Below are 13,422 nucleotides of genomic sequence, written 5' to 3' on the forward strand. Positions count from 1 at the left end.
TAAACCCAGGAGAGATGCTGGAGGCACCTCAAGAAGTAAGGGTGTGGATCCTGAGAGCAGTTACTTCTCAGTGAACACAGTACGCTTGGCAAGAGTCCCAGCAGCTGAAAGCATCCGAGACCCCACTGTTTCTGAAAGCAGGAAGAGCTCGTGAGGGAGCAAGTGTTGCATCTGGCCCTGGAGAGCTCTGAAGAACACCCCATCCTTGTCCGGAGGATCCTGCCGCTTTCTTCCAATCCTGAGAAACGGTCTTTGGTTGTTAGGAATCGAGGTTCTGAAGTACACTAGAATGTGAACAGTGCTCTGTGCCCTCAGACTTGCTCCAACCTGCTTTTCAGAAAATCCTCCAGACTAGAAGGGCTGCTGGTGAGGGTGTAGCTCTGGGACAGTGCTTGCCTAGAATGTGCATGGCCCTGGAATGGGTTTCTAGCATCAAGATAAGGGGCTGGAGAGATGGCTCAGTGGTAAAGAGCACCGGCTGCTCTTCCAGAGGTCCTGAGTTCAAATCTCAGCAACCACATGGTGGTGGCTCACAGCCATCTGTAATGAGATCTGATGCCCTCTTCTGGAGTGTCTGAAGACAGTGTACTTACATATAAATAAATCTTTTTTTTTTTTTTTTGGTTTTTCGAGACAGGGTTTCTCTGTGTAGCCCTGTGTACTTTGTAGACCAGGCTGGCCTCGAACTCAGAAATCCGCCTGCCTCTGCCTCCCGAGTGCTGGGATTAAAGGCGTGCGCCACCACGCCCGGCCATATAAATAAATCTTAAGGCCCTGTGGGTAAAAGTGTTTGCTGCTCAAGCCTGACAAGTCGGAGCTGGATTCCCAGAATCAGGCTGAGAAGCCACAGGACACAGCACATGTCTGTGATCACAGTGAGCTAGGCAGAGACAGGACATTGCCCTCAAGCCCTCGGGCCAGCTTGACTGGAGTACACAATACAACAGCAAACCAGAGACTGCCTCAGTAACCCAGTGCTGGGCGTGGTGGTCCACACCTTTATTCCTAGTCCTTAAGGCGCAGAGTTGGGTACATCTCCGTATGCTGAAGGTGAGTCTGGTTTATGTAGCCAGCTCTGAGGACTGATGTCTTGAGTTCATTCTCTGACATGTGCTCAAAACATGGATGCATGTCATTCCCACACAACACCCAACACATCGCAATACTAGCTCATTTGTTCCACTAAGTGCTCACAGGTAGCTCCTGGAACTGAGCCTGAAGATTGGAAGCGTCACTTGCCACCGTGGCTCATGTGAAGAAAGTACAGGGGCTGTATTTGATCCACGGACCAACCCAGCAGGGTTCTGCAGGCACTGGGGCTAGCTGTGTTGCTTTCTTCTCGGTTTTTATCCCCTTTCTTTTGTGACATCCGTTTCTAGGTCTTTGGCTTGCTGTGGTCCCTTGATCTCCATATTTTAAGCACCATCTTATGACCTGAATACGAGAACAAGCCGCTTCTCTGTCTGGAGGGAGGTGTTTTTGTTGGTTGTCCAAGCTTGTATTGCTTTGGGTTCGCAGGGTGGGAAAAAACAAAACCAAACCAAAAACTAGTGTAGGTTAATCTGGAAGTCCTCTGCAGCTGAGGGGACCCCTGTGAATCATTTCCTGTTTTCTGGTCCCTAAAGGTTCTCTCCAATTCAGTCCTTCAATTCAGCTTGTCTCTCAGCCTGGACTCCAAGTCCAATTTTCACTTTACCAGTGTGACTCAGGGGTGACCAAATGAAGTCCTTTTGTTCTTAGCTCACAGCTGGTGGCATTTTGTGCAGCCTGCAAGGCATCACTTGTCAAGGACTGTGCCGAGCCAACCCTGCCAGTGTGTCAGTATCCTGATACGGCCTACGGACTTTCCCAGGGTCCTTCTTCAAGTGGGTAAGGCCTCTCACACTGTGATTTTACAGTGTTCAAAGCAAGTTTACATGGCCTCATTGAAACTTAACAGCAAAGTGATGAAATAGCAGGTGGTTATTATCATTTTATAGCTGAGGAAGCCGGTCAGGAAGGAGAGATCACAGTGTAATCTTGAGGTCACTATTTATTTACTTCCTTCCCCAAGCCTTAGCTTCCTCATCTTTAAAGATAAGAGTGGAGGATGGGGTGATCTCAGGTCTTTTCAGGTCAGGGTGTATAATGCTACAGCTTGAGAAACAGTGTAGAGGGTAAACAAGAAGCAAGATGAATAAGGAGACAAATCTAAAGTGCGACAGGAGACGTGTGGCTAAAAGCACTCACCAGTTTTGTGAGGGAAGCAATCTCTGAGACTTCACAGAGTTCCACTAAAGTAACCATATCACTGCCTAAGCATACAATACTGCGCACTGGAGACCTAAGCAGTGAAATGTATCTTAATGAGACAAGACAGTGGGGAACATCCAAGACCACACCTGGAAGTGCGCCCTGCTCCACGGGGATGGGAAGACGGCTAACTTTATGCTAAACAATACTGAGGAATGCCTCTCCTCCAGGACGCAGGTCCACCAGGAGGGCTTGGCTGGTATGACATCTGGGAATCCCGTGCCCTGTCCAGACGCTGTAGGTGGCAGCGTCGCATCACAGGGAGTGGTCCCACTGTGGGCAACATGGCAGCTTCTACCTGGAAAGCCGGACTCGCTTCCGGGTTCCGTACTGCTGGCCGGGCTACTTCCGGCAGCAGGATGGCTGGGTTCCCGGGACTCGAACGGAAGTTCCGGCGGGGGCGGCCGAGGGGGAAGAGTGTGTGTCTGTGCGGGAGAAAGGGGAGAATCGCCCGAACGGTCTCGGAAGCCACTGGGAGTGAGGTATCCAGGCGTTCCCGCAGCGAGGCTGCGAGGGTCCCGGGGTGGCGGTGGGGAGTGGCCGGAGGGCGCTGTCCAGTCCCGGGACGGCCGGGACGGGGGCTGCGCGCGTGGCGGGAGAGCGGCTGCGCGCTGGGCAGTGGGAGACCCCATTGTGGGGCGGAGGCTTTCCAGGGTCAATGCCCCTTTGTGGGCAGATGCGAGCCGTGGGGCCAGGCAGCAAAAGCCACCGTAGGGATGTGATGACCCTGGGTCAGAACCCAAGTTCCCACTGTGGAGAATGGGAGACGACCGTCATCCTTTGGAGAGTGGGAGCCGGGTGGAGGTGGGAGTCCCCAGAGCTTAGGAGGAAGGGGATCCTAGCTTAGGGTGTCAGGTGCATTCCCTGTGGAAAGAGGAACCCCAGAGTCAGAGGTGTGGAAAGATGCTATGTGATCATCCTACCGTGAGAAGGGGCAGTCGGGGTCAGAGCTGGAAGGTGGGAGCCTGCGGGAGGGCGGGGCGCCCTTAAGACACTTCAGAGGCAGGTAGCACAAGCTTCCGGAGTTTGGAGGATGCTAAGGATAGGGAGGGGCCAGGCAGCCTGATATTCTTTTGTGTTGGGAGTCCCAACACCTGTTCATTTGGGGACCCATTTGGAGTCAGTGACAGCAGCAACAGCAGGTAGCCCCGTGGAGCTGGGAAAGCTTAGAGCACCAGTTTGTGGTAGAAGATGGCAGAAAGGAGTTTGGCTCTCATGGGACACGGGTGGCTTCCAGAGGCCTTGGGAATTTCTTACTGAGCCAGACAGCTGAGAAGACTGGATAGGGGCTGGATAGGAGGGGAGGAGAGGGAAGATGGATAAGATGGGATGTGGGTGGGACTGAAAGCCTGTTTTCAGCGGTTTTCCTCCAGCTCTCTCTAGGGGCGGGACTCAGGGAAGGGGGATTCCAGGAAAGGGATACCTGAGACCTTGGAAAGATGCAGTTAGCCCTCGGAGACCGCCCTGCCTTCCCTTGCCCCTACACTTCCAACCCCTAAACCCAGTGCCAGCCCACCTGTACCATGCTTAGGCTTTGGGATTGGGTCAGAAACCAGGTGTGCCAGTCCTAGACCAAGTTCTCCTTCTCAGCCTTGGGATGGAGACTTCTTCTTTCTTTCTTTCCTTCTTTCTTCCTTCCTTCCTTTTTTCTTTTTCTTTTTTTTTAATTATTTAGTTTTATGCACTTTGGTGTTCTGTCTGCATGTATGGCTGTATGAGGGTGTCAGATCCCCTGGAACTGGAGTTACAGACAGTTGCGAGGTGCCATGTGGGTGCTGGGAATTGAACCTGGGTCCTCTGGAAGAGCAGCCAAGGCTCTTAACCGCTGAACCATCTCTCTCCAGTTCCCTGGGGCCAACTTTCTACCCCTCTGCCTGAGATTTCTTTCTGCCTTTACTTTCTCTCTCTGCTTAGACTCAAACCCCTGGTACTGCCCAAGGCTGAAGGCCTGGGCGAGCTTCTTAAACCAGGAAGGTTTCTCTCCCCTGGCTTTGCTTCTGATCTACGACTACCTTCTCTTGTGCAGGCCCAGCCTGCAGGAAGCCCTGCAGTGTATGTGTGGTAACACCATGTCTGTGCCCCTGCTCACCGACGCAGCCACCGTGTCTGGAGCTGAGCGGGAAACGGCCGCGGTAAGGGGCCAGCCAGGCGGTGGGTGGCGGCTGGCTGTGGGCAGTGTGGGAAACATGGAGGAGGCTGTACAAGAAGGGTTTAGCCTGAAGCTAGAAGGGTTAATCATTTGTTGGCTCCCACCCCGGTTCCTCTGGGTCTAAGGGGCTGGGGGAGCGGTGAGCTGGAGTGGGAAGTCTAAGGGGGACCTGCCCGTCTCATTTCTGACTGTTTTTTTCCCCAGGTTATTTTTTTACATGGACTTGGAGACACAGGGTGAGTGAGCTGAAGGACGGCCGTTCCTTCATTGGGTAGAGCTGGAGGGCCTTTGTCCTACACCATCGTCTCTTCTTCCTTCCCACAGGCACAGCTGGGCTGACGCCCTCTCCACCATCCGGCTTCCTCATGTCAAGTACATCTGTCCCCATGCGTGAGTGTCACCCCAGCTAGAGAGGGGTGTCGGGGGTGGGGGTTGTCCTCTGGTCCTAGACCTGTTGTCTTCATCAGCTGCCTCCTGGGGCTTGGGCTCAGAGCAGTCTGGCCATATCAGTCCTGGCTCTAGGAGCCCTAGGAATGGGCTCTAGTTCTGCTTCTCCCCCCCCGAAGCTCCCTTGACCCAAGACCTCCTAAAAGGAGCCTTTCACCAAGTACTCACCCTGAGCTGGACCCCCATCACTGGGCCTTGGTCTCTGCTTCTCCGTCCACTGATGCCCCAACCACAGCCTCCAGCCCCGCGTGGCCGGTTGCCTGGCAACACTTGAAACACAGGGCTTGCCCGCTGGGAGGGGCCCCCAAGGGCAGCTCTGCCCATTCTCAGACTCTCAACTGATGCTTTATCCTTCCTAAGACGTTCTGGCCCTCCCTCCCCAGGCCCAGGATCCCTGTGACACTCAACATGAAGATGGTGATGCCCTCCTGGTGAGTTTGGGGGATGAGATGGAAACCTGGGGGAGCTGGAGGGGTTAGCGAGAGCTTTCCAACAACTCCCGTCTGTCTTTGCCCAGGTTTGACCTGATGGGGCTGAGTCCGGATGCCCCAGAGGATGAAGCTGGCATCAAGAAGGCCGCAGAGAACAGTAAGGCCCCAGCCCTCCCCCAGCATTCCCTCCCCTGTCCCCCTTCCCAAAGCACCAGGCAGTGCCCACCTGCTCCCTTCAAGCCTCCAGCAGTCTCCTTCACCGGGTCCTACCCTCCCCCCTACCCAGTCAAGGCTTTGATTGAACATGAGATGAAGAACGGGATTCCTGCCAACCGGATCGTCCTGGGTGGCTTCTCGCAGGTGAGGAGGCTGTGAGGGGGAGGGGAGGTGTGTGTGTGTGTCCTTCTTTCCTGACCTGTCATTCTCTTCTCCCAGGGTGGGGCCCTGTCCCTCTATACAGCACTTACCTGCCCCCACCCTCTGGCTGGCATCGTGGCATTGAGCTGCTGGCTGCCTCTGCACCGAAACTTCCCCCAAGTGAGTAGCATCCCAGGCCCCTCCTCTTTCTCCCCCAATGGTCCCTGTGGCTTGGGCGCCACGTTCTGTGTAGCGCTGACCTTGCCCTGGAAATTCTGTCCGGCCCACAGGCAGCCAATGGCAGTGCCAAGGACCTGGCCATTCTTCAGTGCCACGGGGAGCTGGACCCCATGGTACCTGTTCGGTTTGGGGCCCTGACAGCTGAGAAGCTCCGGACTGTTGTCACACCTGCCAGGGTCCAGTTTAAGACATACCCAGGTGTCATGCACAGCTCCTGTCCTCAGGTCAGTGGCGACAGCCTACTCCTGTGTTCCCCCTCCTCCTTCCATCAGGGAACCTCACCATCTCCCCCCACCCCAGGAGATGGCAGCTGTAAAGGAATTTCTGGAGAAACTTCTGCCTCCGGTCTAACTAGTTGCTGGCTCCCACCATGGTCCCCCAGCTCATGGGGGACCCAGCAAGCAAGCACCGCATCATCTTGGATCTGAGCCGGTCGAGCCCCTGTCCCTTCTCTTCCCACCCTATCCTCTTCCCACAGGCCTCTGGGGCAGGTCGCCGAGGCTGGCCAGGCCTTCTTGCTGGCCTCGGCCATCTGGAAGTCAGCAGCGGGGTGGGCTGCTTTCTTATCCTGCGTCCCCAGAGGCGGGCCCCAGCAGCAGTATTGGAGGGGCTATAGGCGGCGGGAGGAAGGGGCCCAGCTGCTGACCCGCTCACTCAGGACCTCACCCACTAGCCCCGCTTTGGGCCCCCTCCCGTGACCTCAGGGTTTGGCCCGTGGGGCCCTCGTGGGCCCCTCCCCCGTGACTCTGCCCGGATAATCGTCTCTCCTGCCTCGCTGCAGCCGCTTCTGTCACGAATGTGTCCATGGCCCGGGGCCCTTGCTGCTGTGGGCTGCCTGCTCCAGGACAGGCTGCTGGCCAGTGAGGAGGTAGAGTCCCTCAGGGGCCTCCCCTCAGCCCCTCCCCAAGAGGGGCTGGGCCCTGCCTCCCCATGGCCCTTCCTTGCAGGCCTGGAGCCTGCAGGGCTGGATTGAGGTTCAAGGGCCCCCCCAACTCCCTGCTGTCTCACCCCCACTATGTCCCCCCTTAGGGCCAGGGAGGTGGTGGGGGAGGAGTTGTGTCTTGTCTTCTGTCTTCATGTGGTTTTGGGTGTTTTTCTTGTTTTGTCCTGGATTCCGATAAAATTAAAGAAATTGCTTCAACTCTCAGGGCTCCCTTATGTGGTACAGCGTTGCCATCTGTGAGAATCTGCCTCTCGATAAGAAAACATCTTTATTTTAAATACTTTGGAAAGCTTAATCATAGCAGGATAAGTCAGTTCCTGGGGGAGGCTATGGTCCCAGACCCCCTGGCCTCCCCAAGGCTCTGGAAATCACATGAGCTGCTGGACTCTGTGGGGAGACAGGTTGGAAAGACCTGGACTCCCTTCTGGTCTGTGGAACCAGAGGTCTCCTGCCTGGAGGGCTGCATTTGAGGTAGGGTGGCCTCAGCTTGGCCCCAGAGTGTGAGGGTACAGGGTCCTGTGAAGACTGGAAAGCAGGCAGCTGCTCTTTTCTGGTCCATGGTAACGAGGTCCTCAGGCCTGCGCCCCAAAGCCCGAAGGGTTCTGCTTCTGCCAGCGCCACAGATCTTCACCTGTGCAGACATGGATGGTCAGGACTTGCCTGAGGACAGCCCGAGCAGTTGTCCTTATAGCCGGTTCCGCCCTCTCCTGGGTTCAACAGACACTCACACATCCTGTCCAGCCCCAGGGCTGCTGTCCAGCCCAGCTCCTCATGGGCCAGGCTGGGGTTGGCATAACAGGCCGCCACATCACCTTCCCGCCGTGCCACCACCTTGTACGGGATCTGCAAAGGGGGCGGTACATACTTGGTTGACCAGGCCCCGGGCCTCAGGAACCACAACCGAGAGCTCTGTCATAGGTACCTAGCACCGAGGTTCAAGGTAACGGCTGGAAGAGGCGGCTGGACTGGAGTGCCCACTGTGTGTGGGGGTGGGGCCTACCTTCTTGCCTGAGGCTTTCTCCATGGCTTGGACCATCTGCAGGACGGAGTAGCCTGTGCCCGTGCCCAGGTTGTAGGTCTGCCCAAGAGAATGGAGTCTATCATTCACCCTGTGTGCCACCTTCACCCTGGATTCCAACCGTTTCCTCCCCGGCTCCTCTCTTGGCTCCCTACCCGGCAACCACATTGCTCCTTCAGCTTCTTCAAGGCTGCTATATGGCCCTTCGCCAGATCCACCACGTGAATGTAATCCCTCACACCTGTGGAGGAATTGTTTCCATGGGAAGTTTGCCCCCCCCGACCCCCAACCCCTGTCCCCATCTCCCTCCTTGCCCTGAGTCAGCTCCTAGGCTCACCTGTCCCATCCTCTGTAGCATAGTCATCACCAAAGACATTCAGGGCCTCTCGTCGCCCGATTGCCACCTACAGCAGAGGTCAGGTCAACTTCAAGGGCGCCGGCACCAGTGGTAATCTGTGCCCCGCTCCCCCAGAACTGTCCCCCCCCTACCTGGGAGACGTAGGGCATGAGGTTGTTGGGAATACCCTGAGGGTCTTCACCGATGCGCCCAGAGGCGTGGGCGCCTATGGGATTGAAGTACCGAAGCAGCACGGCGTTCCAGGCCTGCGTGGTAAAGGTCAGACGGTGGGGCTGGGCCACTCAGAGGGAGTCCCAACTCATCCACAGCCATCTACCTCCCCATGTCTATTCTGTGGTCTCTACCAGCGAGCAACAGATGGCACCTGCATACCCAGCTGCCAAGACCTTGGGCAGAGAACACTGCCGCTTCTCAGCCTCTGCCTCCTTGTGCTGAGAGTGCCCAGGGTGATCCTGGGCTCAAGGGGGCCAGGGAATGGAGCAAAGGTGGGGTGAATGGTCCTCACCGTGTCTGCCCGGCACAGGTCCCGGATCATCTCCTCGATGAAGAACTTGGACTTGCCGTAGGGGTTGGTACAGCCCCCGGTGGGGTGGGCCTCATCCAGAGGCAGGTACTGGGGGTTCCCGTACACCGTGGCTGAGCTGCTGAACACCAGGTTCTTCACTCCGTGGGCCCTCATGATCTGGCCGTGGAGGGGAGGGTCAGTGGCCTGTGCCTCACGGGTAAGTCCCACTTGTTACCCCACCCTAGGAGGGTGGGGCTGAGGCGACGGGCATCAGTTACAGAGAGAGAAACAGGCTGGGGGGGTAAAGAAAGGCAGGTGTCCGAGATGGTACGGCTTGGGTCCTCTCTGACTCTCCCACCCAGGCCCTTACTGTGGCCAGCATGCCAGCCAGCCTGGGGCCCAGCTGGCGTGTCCCCGTCCGTCCTCTTACCTCTAGAAGCTGGATGGTCCCTGTTAAGTTAACTCTATAGTACTCCAGAGGCTTCTGCACTGACTCGCCCACAGCCTTGAGGCCAGCAAAGTGGATGACGGCCTTAAAGCTATGCTGCAGGGGGAAAGCCAGGGTCAGAGGATGCTGTGCCTGCATCCTTGGCTATGCTCCTCCTACCAGCCACACTGGCCCCAAACTCACAAAAATTCCCAGGTGCTTGGTTTAAAGGCATGCTCTACATGCCCAGCTAGCACCTAGCTTCTTCTTAAAAGATGTATTTATTATTATATGTAAGTACACTGTAGCTGACTTCAGATGCACCAGAAGAGGGCGTTGTGAGCCACCGTGTGGTGGCTGGGATTTGAACTCAGGACCTTCAGAAGAGCAGTCAGTGCTCTTACCCGCTGAACCATCTCTCCAGCCCCAGTACATACCTTCTTAAAGAGGTGCTGTAGGGCTGCCTGGTCCAAGATGTCCATCTCCTCAAACTCCACAGAGCGGCCTGTCAACTCCTGGACCCGGCGCAGGCTCTCAGGCATGGAGTCTTCTCCTGGTGGGGGGCACACAGAGGTGTTCAATATTAGAGAATGGGGGTCCCGTACCCAACCCCTCCAGAAACCGTTCACTGATTCGTATCCAGCTTCACTCACCACGAATGGCGTTATGGAAGTTGTCAATGACCACAGGCGAGTAGCCTGCCTCCAGCAGCTCCAATACCGTGTGGCTGCCGATGTAGCCAGCCCCACCTGTGACCAGCACCTTTTCCATGGCGCCTGCTTAGAAGACAGAGTTTCAGAAGTGGCCAAGGCTTTCTGCTCAGGGCCTCACTCCAACTGGATGCTCATCCCCTACCTTCATCCTGGAGGATGTAGGGGTGAGCCCTAGTTTAAGAAGAGGTTCCAGAATCAGCCCTGAGTCTAACTAGCTAACTACCAGTTTCTAACCAGCTAACTACCAGTTTCTGGCTGTAGGGGCTGATGTTTTGAACTCTCTCTAGGGCACAGTTTTCACCTCTAGAACTAATTATTGTACACACCCCATGTATTAGGAGAGCCCAATGAAGCGATTTAAAGGTCTGCCACCTGCATATGTAGGGCATCAGACACACCATGCTGTCTAGTTCCTGTTGACAGAGGGCGGGAAGATGGGCCTTTTGAAGACCCACCCTTCCTGCCTCCATGTCTGGAGTACGGACAGTCTCGGGCAGAACATCGCTTCAGAATGGGAGGCTAGGATACGGAAAAAGGGACCTGTCCCTGTAAACTGACACCTTTTCCCCGGAGCAAAAGGTTCCTGGATTTGATGACTAACATCTAGTGCTCCAACAACCCTTCCCCTGGAAGGTCAGTTGGGAGGAAGCAGTAAGAACACCAAATGGCCTCAAGGGTGGGGTCCTTAGCCAGGAAGGCTGTGCCCAGCTCTGAGGCTGCACTGCCAACAGCCCTGGAGTGGGTAGGGCTTCACTCCACCCTGGGGCAGCCAATAGCTCAGCTTTGGCCCAGCTGACTTGGAGCCACAGATCCCGCCCAAGGAGGGCAGCACCAAGTGAGCCGGTGTCGACGTGGATTTGGCCCGCTCTCTGCTGCCAGGTGTGCATCCCCACCCTGAGCAAACTGCTGGGCGGACAGAGAGGCAGTCCACACAGTGAGGCCTTTCATTTTCACGACCTGGCCAGCTGCCATCTTTCTCCGAGCTGCCTCAAGTTTCTGGTGGGTTATTCTGCAGCAGCCCACTGGACGGGGCGTCCAGTGCGACCCAGAATCACTACCCCGCACTTGTGCGTTATTTTCCCAACATCTGGATGAGGCAGGTGTTTCTACCAGCCCTGGGTACTAGGGTCAGAGCCCGGAGGCAGTCGGCCTGGGGTCACACAGCAGTAAGAACCGACTGAGGGGGATCCCCGAGACTATGCCCCGCGACTCCCTGCAGCTCCCGCATTGCGCGAGGACGCGGTCGCTGAGGGGACTCTGTTGGTAGAAAGGCTGCTCTGAGGTCGCTCCGCTCCGGACTAGGGGATGACCTTGGTCAGCGGTCCCCTCCTCAGTTTTCCCTGTCTGTACAAGAGAGGAGAGCGGATGCTGGGTCTCAGCAGCCCGGGCGAGGCGGAGCTTAGCTCTGGACTTCGGGTCTGGGCTGGGAGCAGGAGCGGGGAGCCGAGCCCCGAATGAATGGGCTCGGGTGGCCCACGCTACGGTTGCGGAAAACGCGAGCAGAAGGGGTGGGCCTGGCCCTGTTCCGAACACGAACCGACCCTCTTGGAACCCCCTCGCTCCCCACCAAGCATTGGCCCTTCCGAGCTCACTAAGCCCTTCATTCTACCGGCCGAACCTGCGGAAGATCCAGCGCTGACTCCAGGCACCGCCTCCCGCGACCAGCGCCGCGGCCCCTTTAAGACCTGACAGCCCAGCCTGACCCCGCCCCTCCACGCCCTCCAGGAAACGTGTGTACTGGGTTACCCACTGGACGGCAACCCTGGAGGGACAAATGACCTGCACAGGCTTTAAGCGCCTGCGCAGTGCGCTTCCATCGAGGGCGGAAATGAGGGGTGCGGACGCCATCCGGTGACCGGCGGTCTGTTGAGGAGAAACAAGGTCAGGACTGGGCACTTTCTAGTCCCTCTACTCAGCCACTGAATGGGCTCGGGTGGCCCCCGCTACGGCTGCAGAAAACGCGAGCAGAAGGGGTGGGCCTGTGTTTGTGTCAAACCTTTGGTCGGTTTGTGTCAAACCTTTGGTCGGGCAGCTTCAGTTGGAGGACATGGCTGGCCCGGGCTGCGTCCTGGATCCAAGTTCACGTGGAAAGAAACCCGCGATGGCGAAGGAACCTTTATATTCACAGTAGCAATTGCTGTGCCCATCGCTGAACCGCTGCTTCCCTCCCCCAAAGCTGTGTTTGCGCACCTACCCCCGTATAGCGACTCAAGACACTTTTGTCTCGGTTTAAGACACAAAGCGGGGCCGGGCGGTAGTGGCGCACGCCTTGAATCCCAGCACTCGGGAGGCAGAGGCAGGCGGATTTCTGAGTTCGAGGCCAGCCTGGTCTACAAAGTGAGTTCCAGGACAGCCAGGGCTACACAGATAAACCCTGTCTTGAAAAAAAAAAAAAAAAAAAAGATACAAAGCGGGGCTGAAAGATGGCTCAGAGCACTTGCAGCTCCTGCAGAGGACCCGAGTCCTGTTTCTGGCACCCACATACCTACCGCCTCTCATTCCATAGGATGCCATGCCCGCTTCTGGCCTCCGTGGCACATACCGTACATAGCTGGCATTCTCTCACAAATACATAAATAAAGCTAAAATCTTTCCTGGTAGTCCAGGCCTTCAGGCCCAGCACTTGGGAGGCAGAATTTCAGTGAGTTTATGAAAAGGGAAGCTGGAAGATAGCTAGCGAGTGAGTTAAGGGCACTTATAATTGCTTTTCACAAGCGCATGGAACTGTAGCTCCAGGGCATCTGCTCCAGCAGTCACCCGAACACTTTGGTTTGGTTTGGTTTAGTTTTGGGGTTTCTCTATGAAGCCCTGACTGTTCTGAAACTCCTCTGTAGACCAGGCTGGCCTTGAACTGAGATCCACCTGGGATTAAAGGCGAGGGTTCCCCGCACCATCTCCCCACCTCCAGCATATAATTTTTTTTAAGTGGAGAAGGCTGAACAGTTAAGAGCTGATGCAGATGCACATTTTGCTAAGAACCAGAGCGCAATTCTCAGCACAGCCTGCATGACTCCCAACTGTATAGACAGCTTCCGGCCATCCCACACCGTCTCTGGACTTCTCATTCCCTGTATTTGCAGATGTACACAAAGACATGTTTACATATGTGTGTGCATACATAATTAAAAAAAAAATAACACCATTGCATACACTAGCAAGCGTTTGCTGAAAGGACCCTGATATAGCTGTCTCTTGTGAGACTAGGCCGGGGCCTAGCAAACACAGAAGTGGATGCTCACAGTCAGCTATTGGATGGATCACAGGGTCCCCAATGGAGAAGCTAGAGAAAGTATCCAAGGAGCTAAAGAGATCTGCAACCCTGTAGGTGCAACAACATTATGAACTAACCAGTACCCCGGAGCTCTTGACTCTAGCTGCTTATGTATCAAAAGATGGCCTAGTCGGCCATCACTGGAAAGAGAGGCCCATTGGACTTGCAAACTTTATATGCCCCAGTACAGGGGAACGCCAGGGCCAAGAAGTGGGAGTGGGTGGGTAGGGGAGTGGGGGGGAGGGTATGGGAGACTTTTGGGATAGCATTA

The 13,422-nt window shown here is 56.0% G+C and overlaps 2 protein-coding genes across 4 annotated transcripts; one reads left to right on the forward strand and one right to left on the reverse strand.

Annotated features, from left to right (window-relative positions):
* Positions 1 to 2,636: 2,636 nt before the first annotated feature.
* Positions 2,637 to 7,057, forward strand: Lypla2 (lysophospholipase 2). The gene is made up of 10 exons (XM_021159988.2): positions 2,637 to 2,774; positions 4,319 to 4,424; positions 4,646 to 4,677; positions 4,766 to 4,831; positions 5,272 to 5,319; positions 5,406 to 5,476; positions 5,606 to 5,679; positions 5,755 to 5,856; positions 5,967 to 6,140; positions 6,217 to 7,057. The coding sequence occupies exons 2-10, from the start codon at positions 4,347 to 4,349 to the stop codon at positions 6,265 to 6,267; spliced, it is 696 nt and encodes a 231-aa protein (XP_021015647.1). The 5' UTR covers positions 2,637 to 2,774; positions 4,319 to 4,346; the 3' UTR covers positions 6,268 to 7,057.
* A 51-nt stretch (positions 7,058 to 7,108) lies between these two features.
* On the reverse strand, positions 7,109 to 11,549 carry Gale (UDP-galactose-4-epimerase). Of its 3 annotated transcripts, none has more exons than XM_021159952.3 (11): positions 11,499 to 11,549; positions 9,821 to 9,943; positions 9,605 to 9,720; positions 9,171 to 9,284; positions 8,741 to 8,917; positions 8,367 to 8,480; positions 8,215 to 8,281; positions 8,033 to 8,118; positions 7,860 to 7,937; positions 7,588 to 7,702; positions 7,109 to 7,490 (listed from the first exon to the last, which is right to left on the reverse strand). In XM_021159952.3, the coding sequence occupies exons 2-11, from the start codon at positions 9,936 to 9,938 to the stop codon at positions 7,432 to 7,434; spliced, it is 1,044 nt and encodes a 347-aa protein (XP_021015611.2). In that variant the 5' UTR covers positions 9,939 to 9,943; positions 11,499 to 11,549; the 3' UTR covers positions 7,109 to 7,431. The 3 variants fall into 3 exon arrangements, with proteins under 3 accessions (XP_021015611.2, XP_029331542.2, XP_021015612.3); XM_029475682.2 differs by lacking the exon at positions 11,499 to 11,549 and adding an exon at positions 11,191 to 11,213; XM_021159953.3 differs by lacking the exon at positions 11,499 to 11,549 and adding an exon at positions 10,482 to 11,168.
* Positions 11,550 to 13,422: the final 1,873 nt, after the last annotated feature.

The sequence above is a fragment of the Mus caroli genome, unplaced genomic scaffold (assembly GCF_978045245.1).
Source record: "Mus caroli unplaced genomic scaffold, Mus_caroli_1 scaffold_6, whole genome shotgun sequence".
NCBI classification, from domain to species: domain Eukaryota; kingdom Metazoa; phylum Chordata; class Mammalia; order Rodentia; family Muridae; genus Mus; species Mus caroli.